The 8,815-nt window shown below is 34.3% G+C and overlaps 2 protein-coding genes across 2 annotated transcripts; both read right to left on the bottom strand.

Annotated features, from left to right (window-relative positions):
* Nucleotides 1-2,140: 2,140 nt before the first annotated feature.
* On the bottom strand, nt 2,141-3,000 carry LOC115721276 (uncharacterized). Its single transcript, XM_061108968.1, has 3 exons — nt 2,735-3,000; nt 2,481-2,655; nt 2,141-2,381 (listed from the first exon to the last, which is right to left on the bottom strand). Exons 1-3 carry the CDS (start codon nt 2,833-2,835, stop codon nt 2,283-2,285), a joined length of 375 nt encoding a protein of 124 aa, XP_060964951.1. The 5' UTR covers nt 2,836-3,000; the 3' UTR covers nt 2,141-2,282.
* Nucleotides 3,001-4,449: 1,449 nt separating this feature from the next.
* LOC133034639 (uncharacterized) lies at nt 4,450-8,106 on the bottom strand. The gene is made up of 5 exons (XM_061109855.1): nt 7,925-8,106; nt 5,258-5,541; nt 4,953-5,171; nt 4,782-4,874; nt 4,450-4,698 (listed from the first exon to the last, which is right to left on the bottom strand). Exons 2-5 carry the CDS (start codon nt 5,537-5,539, stop codon nt 4,573-4,575), a joined length of 720 nt encoding a protein of 239 aa, XP_060965838.1. The 5' UTR covers nt 5,540-5,541; nt 7,925-8,106; the 3' UTR covers nt 4,450-4,572.
* Nucleotides 8,107-8,815: the final 709 nt, after the last annotated feature.

The following is an 8,815-nucleotide window of genomic DNA, read 5'->3' as shown; positions in this document are numbered from 1 at the left end:
TATTTGTGTTGTTCAAGCCATCTTTTAAAACACCACGAGCAAAAAACTGTCGAACCAAACTCACTACATCACTACCAACAACCGCCCAATTTTTCTGATAGAATGGTGGTGCCATACCATCTAGGCTCGGAGACTTATTTGGATGCATCTAAAACAAAGCATCCTTGACCTCTTTCTCCAAGACTGGTTTAAGAAGTTCCATATTTTGGACAATCGTGATAGAACAAGGGATACAATTGATCACTTCTGCCCAATTGGAATGAGAAGACCTAAATAACTCTTGGAAATAAATAGTAATAAGATCTAATAAACAACTTTCCCAATCAACCCACGTACTCACCCCTCTAATTTTGAAGTTTATGAATATGGTTTGTACGATTTTGAGACCCAGTACTAGTAGCGTGAAAAAACTTATTGTTTTCATCACCCACATTAAGCCAAAGTTGCTTCAAACGCTGCCTCAAAATTGATTTCTCGTTGATCAAAAATTTAAAACAATAACTTCTTCACCTCCTGAAATCTTGCCACTGAAGTGTTATCTCTCTTATTCCTATTTGTAGGAGTACCAAATAAATGCTATCCTAATTTACTCACGATTGATGATTTAATGCAATTTTCATGTTCAATTCCTTACCTATTGTTATACTCTGATTTTGAAAAAAAGAATATTCAAATATATTTATGAAGAAAAGGTTGTAAGGCACTCTTTCAATGAGTGACCATCGAGTATACCTTGATCATGAGCGAAAAATTTAATTAAATTGTTTAATTAGATAGCTAAATTTAATTAAGTTATTAATTTAATATATAGCTTATGGGACCAACTCATTACAGTACACACATATACGTAGATGCCTGACTAACATGACAATTATGACCAATATGACCAACCTTCGGAGGTGGCATGACCAACCTGGTATTGCCAATCTTTGGAAGTGGCATGACCAACCTTCAAAGGTGGCACAACCAACCTAGCATGGCCAACCTTTAGAGGTGGCATGACCAACCTTCAGAGGTGGCATGACCTGTAACGCCCCGATTTCCCGAGACGTTACAGTAGCTAGTCCGTTTAAAACCATTTAAGATAAAGACAATAAAAAACTTCTTTAATGAAAAATAACTAAGCATGAGATCTCATTATTTTTAAAACAAAATATTTATTTATTCATAACCTTAAAATATAAAGCTTTACAAAAATTATTTGAATCATAATCTTTAATGAAATATTTTTAAACCAAAACATCGTGACAATCCCCTAACATGTAATCCATGCCTCAAGTTCGCCATCCTCACTGTTTAGTTTTGTCATTACCGGCACACGAATGCCGTGAGTTAACGCCCAGTAAGAAGATAAAAGTTGCCTTGGGCAACCATGGGCAAGTTGCTTTGCTTGCTTCTCACCAAAGTATTGATGCCTTTCACGTCATGGACCCTATTAAAGACTCCATTCATAGTGACTCTCGAGATCTCAAAGAGGTTATTGTGGAGATTGTTGCTATGAAGCACGAAAAGCCATCAAAAAGGGCCAAATTTAGCTAGCAGACTGGGCCAACCTTTATCCAGAGCCCTTGAGTTAAGAGGCAGACACTACTACAAAAACACCCTTTAGAGGCGGTTTTTAAGCCCTTTCAGCGTCGGTTTTCGCGAAATTCGCTACCGACGCTGATCAGGGCGACGCTAAAGGGTTTATATGAACCGACGCCATATATACCCCTATGGCGTCGGTTATTAGCAGAACCGACGCCATAGGGGTATATATGGCGTCGGTTCTAGAGCTTTGCTTAACGACGCCATATGTGGCGTAACTAACCAGAGCACCAAAACTCCTCAGATTTCAGTTTTTTTCATTTTTTTTAATTTAATTATATTATTTTAATTTTATATTTATTAATTTATATATTATTTTATTTAATTTAAATTACATATTTATTTAAATTTTAAATTACATATTTATTTAATTTAATTATATATTAATTACATATTTATTTAATTTAATTATATATTAATTACATATTTATTTAATTTAATTATATATTAATTACATATTTATTTAATTTAATTATATATTAATTACATATTTATTTAATTTAATTATATATTAATTACATTTTAAATTAAATAGTAATTAAATTTGGGTAAAAATATAATTTGATTTCATAAAAGTAATTAAATATTACACAAACATGTAAAATTAGTTAAAAATATTAATAAGTTAATAAATCTAATTACAAGTTAATCTATAAAAATAACATAATGAAGAAAAATTCTTCGTCCTTTGAACCTCAATCGTCACCGTGAATCACCGCCATCAATTGTTCGATCCACTTTCGCTGTAGTGGTAACAATTCTGTTTTTGGATCGTATTGCTTCTTACCACCAAACTGTTAAAAAAATTAAAAATTTATATTAGTTTATGTATATGTATATTATATATTTGTTATTATAAAATTTATATACTATGATCAATAATTAAAACTTACAGCTTTTTGATCTTGTATGTAACGGTTGGGGTTGGCACGTGCGACGATGTCAGTGATATATTTCAAAACATAAAAACCGCATTCTTGGCTTTTAGGTTGTCTTGGACAGTTTGCTTGTGAAATTCCTTGCCACGGGCCAAGATACTGATGTGCGTCCCCTATATACATGAATGCCCTGTTTAGGAAAATTATATTAGCATTTCAATTCGTTAGTTAATTTAAATTCGTTACATAAGAAGTCATTAAATTATTACCTTCCGATCATTTGTTCTATTTCTTCGGGAATTGGGCGGCCTTTTACAGGGTTTAAATGGATAATTTTCCTTGGCGCAACCACCACTAGCGTCCAATGCATCCTAGAAAATTATATTGGAATATAAGTAAGATAGTATAAAAATAATTTGAAGACATAATATAGAAATGAACAATTAGCACTAAAGAATTTAATAAAGTTTACCCGATATTCCAAGGAATAAAGAACATTTGGTGGTTGTTGTTCATTAATGATAACCAATTAGCCAATCGTCTTGCCGCATCGTCAAAAGGCCGACTACATTCTTCATCGTTGATCCCATGCACTGTGAGAAGCTCTGGGTCGTAAAACTTGAAAATTTTTCTCAGACCGTTGATGCTCTCCCATATGTGCCTGCCAAAAAAAGTGTTAGTGCCTTATAATAATTTAACTATAATTTGATATAAGGTTAATTAGATTAAAGAAGAGTATACATCATTCCAAACAGCATTCCCTGGTTGCCGATGTAGTCACACGTAGCAACCTGCTGCAAATCCTCTCCAGATAACGTGATCTGGGTACGCGGTGCAATGAATGCTCGGGGGACAGGAATTGTGATTATATCACGTTTATCTTTGAGCCTTAGGAATTCATGAATCATCCATTTTAGCGAATTAGGGATCAACGCCATCTTCTCTTCCGTGAACAAGTCATCTTCCCGTGCACCACGGCCTTGTGGAGAAAGCATCGGAGCTTTCCCCTTTGACGCATCACGTCTTGAGGGCGGTTGAGCGAGTGGACCCTAAACAAAACAGAACATAATATATATATCAAATTTTATCTAAATTCTACCGAAATTTCGGCAGCATAACGGTTGTAATTGAATGACCCCAAAAATTTTGAACATGGCTGTATAACGACAAATAACACATATATAACAGTAGTTTGTTCATCCATCCCACCGCAGCACATATATTCGCAGAACCTACTTCACTACGGATGAATATTGAAGATATTCAAACTCCACTAATCATTAATAATTAATTTCAGTTGAGAAGTTACCTCGGTTGTTAAAATTAAGTGTTTAGGCCAAGGAAGGAACATCTGGTACACGTCCCTAACATATCTGCACTCTTCAATTGGGACTGGGATTTCAGCGTCCTCTTGCAGGATTTCCGTAACCATGATCCGAGCATGTGAATCATCGTAATCCTGGCAGTGAACTTTGATCGTACCCACATGCTCGTACAAATACCCTCGGGCCACAATATTGTCGATGTTGTCAGAGCAGAGATGTACTGTCTGATTAAGGGCCGCATGGTCCTCAAAATTGTATAGGATACCTTGGTCGTTGAGGGAAATGAACTCCTCAGCATAAATTTGTGGTTGTACCTCATCCTGAGGAGCGTATGGTTGTGGAACATACGCCTCACCAGCCACCTCTCCTTCTTCCTCTTGTTCGGCAGCGTTCCTCTGCTGCTTAAGGGATTGGACTTCGGCTTTTAATTTTTCAATCTCCTTCGCTTGCCGAGCCACAACATCAGACACTTCCCTTTTCTTCCTGCCGAACAGTTGAGATGCCCTGGTCAGGAACCTACAAATCATAAAATGCAAATTAGCAACGATTTCATTTGTGTAACTAAATAATTAACATTTGAAGTAATAGCATACCCAGCAGCCCTGACACGTCCAGGATGCTCTGGTGTCCCGAGCGCACAACGTGAGGATATCGTTTTGGCCCTGGACCTGAATTTGTCCCTGACTAAGCTTCTCCTCTAATTGAGCCTAATGCACGCATATATTCAAGCAATTAGTATATGAATTATATACACTAACTCATGAGTAGAACTCAATTAAGGATTAATATATACTTACTATCTTCTCGGCAATTTCCTTGTCGTAATCAGTGACAAGTTTTCTACTCTTGGTGCGAGATTTAATCCAAACACGGTGGCGGGGAGGATCTGCAACTTCGAGGTCCTTTTTCTACATAACGTTATAACAATGAAATGAGTACCAATTAAATTGTATAGCACATTATAGCACATTAAATTTTAAGTATTACTTACCACAGCTTCCCGTACGTTCACCATTCCACTCCGACCACTTCGATGTCTGGATTGAATTTTTGAGGAACGTTCACGTTGCACCTTACTCAATTCCTACAATGCCAAAAAAATACATTAGATACATGTACTTGTATTTAAGAGTTTATCTTAGTGTTAATATAATTAGCGTACCAGAAATTCAGGAGTTAGTCGACTTTCAACAAATTTGCACCAATCAGCAGCGTCGATCTCGGGGTGCTTTTCAGGGACTTGTGCCAGTCGTCCCAGATCATTCTCTTTCAACGCGGGCATTATGATGTCTTTTGTCATCCTATTCTTGAAGTCTTTCATTAACTTCCCAGCTAGGATGAGACAATCATGTTTGAAGGTGTCCGGCACAATGAACCCCGTCTATTTTGAAGGAAAACAAACACGGTTAGAGTCAACATTTGGAGTAATAGAAAAACAAATCAAAATTCTAACAAATAATAGCTTACCTGAATGTCTTTCCAAACTTTATTTTTCAGAGTCTGGTTGACTTCTTTCCAGTTTTTATAAGCCAACCCTATTGTCTGCCGACATCTGACTCCCAGAGTGGATACGAGCTTCGCGTAGCTTTTTCCACAGTATTGACCTTTATCATTAACTTCGAGGGCCACTCTTTTGCCCTGATCCATTAGTTTGGATATTTCATTCATTTGCGTCGGCCCTCGTGTAGGTATTGTGGTTGGACACTCATTTTCTGCTCCCGAATCAGATCCTGATTCTGAGTTCGCCATGTCTACACCATTAACAAACAAACTTCAAAGTTAGCTACATATATAACAAGTAGTGTATATGAAATATTAAAAGCATAAACAAATTGTTAAGTATTCAGGACCATTCACAACCACAATATAAAGTAAGCTATATATCAAGTTACCAATTAGACACGTTTTCTTTTCTTTTTTTGTTTATGTTTGCCTGAATCACAATTGACCCATATTCCCTCATTGATATCGTTTCTAATGTATTCAGCGTCGTCTTCCTCAATGTTACGATCAATTCCCATGAGTTGCTCATGAATTGGTTGTCCAACAATGAAGTCATCGTAACATAAGTCAGCATTCTCCTCATCCTCTTCAGTCTCTAAGAACCTCCTCTCTGGTGTCGATAAAACAATAGACCATTTATCATTAGCCGGATCAGAAATGTAAAAAACTTGAGCTGCTTGGCTAGCCATGATGAATGGATCATTCTTGCTTCCTCTCTTACTTAAATCAACCAAAGTAAAACCAAGCTCGTCAGTTTTTACTCCAACGTTGTTGTCAACCCAAGAACTATGACGACTACTTAGAGATCTATGTGGATTTACTCCATCCGCAGACAGACCGAGACGAATGTGTCTTGGTTCAGATTTGAATTCAGGATTTATGTAGTTCACTTTTTTCCAAGCTTGGGAATCTGCAGGATGTCTAAGTTTTCCATCTTTCACTCTCTTGGTCTCATGCCAAATCAAATTTTCGAGAATGTTACGCACTACGATATAATCGTTTCAGTCGCGGAATCAAAGGCATGTACCACATCACTTTTTGGGGGATAAGTTTCCTATTCTCCTTACTCTTGTTTACTTTATAGCGGGATAAACCGCAAGTCGGGCAATAATTCATGTCTGCATATTCCTTACGATATAAAATACAATCGTTCGGACATGCATGAATTTTTTCATACTTCAATCCTATAGAATTTAACGTTTTTTTCACTTCATAAGTAGATTCCGAAAAGCAGTTGGCAAATGGTAAGATATCTTTAAAAGCAGCTAAAAATTGAGTAAAACATTTATCGCTCACTCCATTTTCTGCTTTTATGTTGTAAAACTTTACCATTGTTGGTAATCTTAGTTTTTTACAACCATCGAACAGAGGTTTATCAGCATCACTAAGAAAATTATCGAATTTCTCAGGATCATTAAGAAATTCCTCCTGTGCTTCGTTAAGCAAGTCCAATGGATAATCATCGAAATCATTACCCTCGATATCATCTACCCCCCGCTTTCCTAATGGATATGGATCATTAGGTAAATGTTCGCCATGGTAATACCAATTAGTATAACTTCTATTGAAACCTCGTAAATACACATGGTCCTTAATCATTGTAATATTCCCTTTAGATACATTACAACAATCTACACACGGACAATGAATACGATCGTGATTTGTAGAATTCTTTAAGGCAAACTCTAAAAATGCATCGAACCCTACTTGAAATCGCAGTGTGTCTCTCTCCTCACGCATCCATGATTTATCCATAACAAAAATCCTATCCAAAAAAATTCAGTATTTAGTAACTACTTATAGCTAGTTACTAATTACACAATGTAACTAACTAAGTTTCTCACAATTTATTCATATTAATTTATAAATTACTCAAATTCTCGTTTTAGATTAGTTCATATTATTAGGTTGTTTTGTTGATTAGAATGTTATTAAAATGTTAAATATTTTTAATAAATAAAATTGAGGGGAAAAATTTTTGGTAAAGCAATAAAGGTATTAACTAATATTTCCCCTTTTAATTAACTTTTGCTCTTTATTTTCTTTGAAAAATAAAAATCCACATTGAACCTCTCAAATGAAAGAAAAAAAAAAAAAAGAAGGATTTTATATGTTTATTTTGTTAATTTATTTAGTAACTAATTATATCTAGTTACTAATTACACAATGTAACTAACTAAGTCTCTCACACAATTTATTCATATTAATCTAAAAATTACTCAAATTTTCGTTTTACATTAGTTCATGTTATTAGGTTGTTTAGTTGATTAGAATGTTGGTAAAATTAAAAAGTTTACATAAATGTGAATATTATTATTTTTTATGTGACCTAACTTCTTATTACTATGTTATAATTAACTATATTATGAATGGTTTTAGTAAGATTTATCCTAATTCTACGAAATTTCGGCAAAGATAACGGCTGTAATTGGACGTTCCCAAAAATTTTACAAGTGCCTAAAATAACAAACAAAACAGATAAACAATACAAAATTAATCCACCCATCCGACCGCAGTACATGTATTCGCAGAACCTACTTCACTACGGATGAATATTTAAGATATTCAAACTCAACTAACATGCATTGATAATTAATTATATATTAAGAAAAAGTTAGTAAAAGTATATACCTATAATTGCAAGCCCAAATACGCTACACACAAAATTATGCCGAACCCCTATAATATAAAGAAATACAACGAAATTACAAAATTAATTATTTCATAACTTATAACTAGTTATAAAAAATTGTAGCAAGTTACTTAGTTACTAAATTATACATACATATATATAATCAATTATATCTCACACTATTATCTCAAAAAAATAAAATTATATCACACACTAATTCCATTTTAAAAATTTTATTTCTAAACTAATTTTTTTTTGAAACTAATGAAATCCCTCTAATGTCATTTTATGATATATAATATGGTATGCTGTTAAGTTAGATGTGAGATTCAATTTATTCAAGATATTATTTAATTTGTTCTCATAACATATATATCTTCCGGTTGTAATTAACGGTGTAGAATTGCAACCGCGTTCTGAATTTATATCGGTGTTAGAATAGGATTTACAAAACTACATCTCTACCTTACTAAGCTCTTTATCTGATCATCCCCTTTCACTCACCATTTTTTTTTTACTTCGTTTCAATTTCTACCATATTCTATTTATACTAATTTTTAGTAGTAATTTGCCTCCCTGTGAATACGACATAACCCGTTTACTACCGCGACCGCAGTGTAACTAATAAGTATACGATCACATAACATTTAATAATTAAGGGATTGCAAGGATACAACTCTGATCTCTAGCATTCAACATCAAAAATAACTTTCAAATCCCAAACATGCTCATTAACTTTCATCAAAGATGATACCTTATTACCGGCCAAGGTAGGTGAAACAGAACTAACAAAAGGATTTGAATCATCAAGAAGCCAAGGCTGCCCTGTTGGGTTTTATGCCCTAAATAAAACTCATTTCATATAATCAGATTTACTTATTAATAAAGAT

The sequence above is a fragment of the Cannabis sativa genome, chromosome 2 (genome assembly GCF_029168945.1).
Source record: "Cannabis sativa cultivar Pink pepper isolate KNU-18-1 chromosome 2, ASM2916894v1, whole genome shotgun sequence".
In the NCBI taxonomy this organism is placed as follows: Eukaryota; Viridiplantae; Streptophyta; class Magnoliopsida; order Rosales; family Cannabaceae; genus Cannabis; species Cannabis sativa.
Note: the sequence above shows the minus strand (reverse complement) of the source record. Positions and strands in the feature narration are given on the sequence as shown.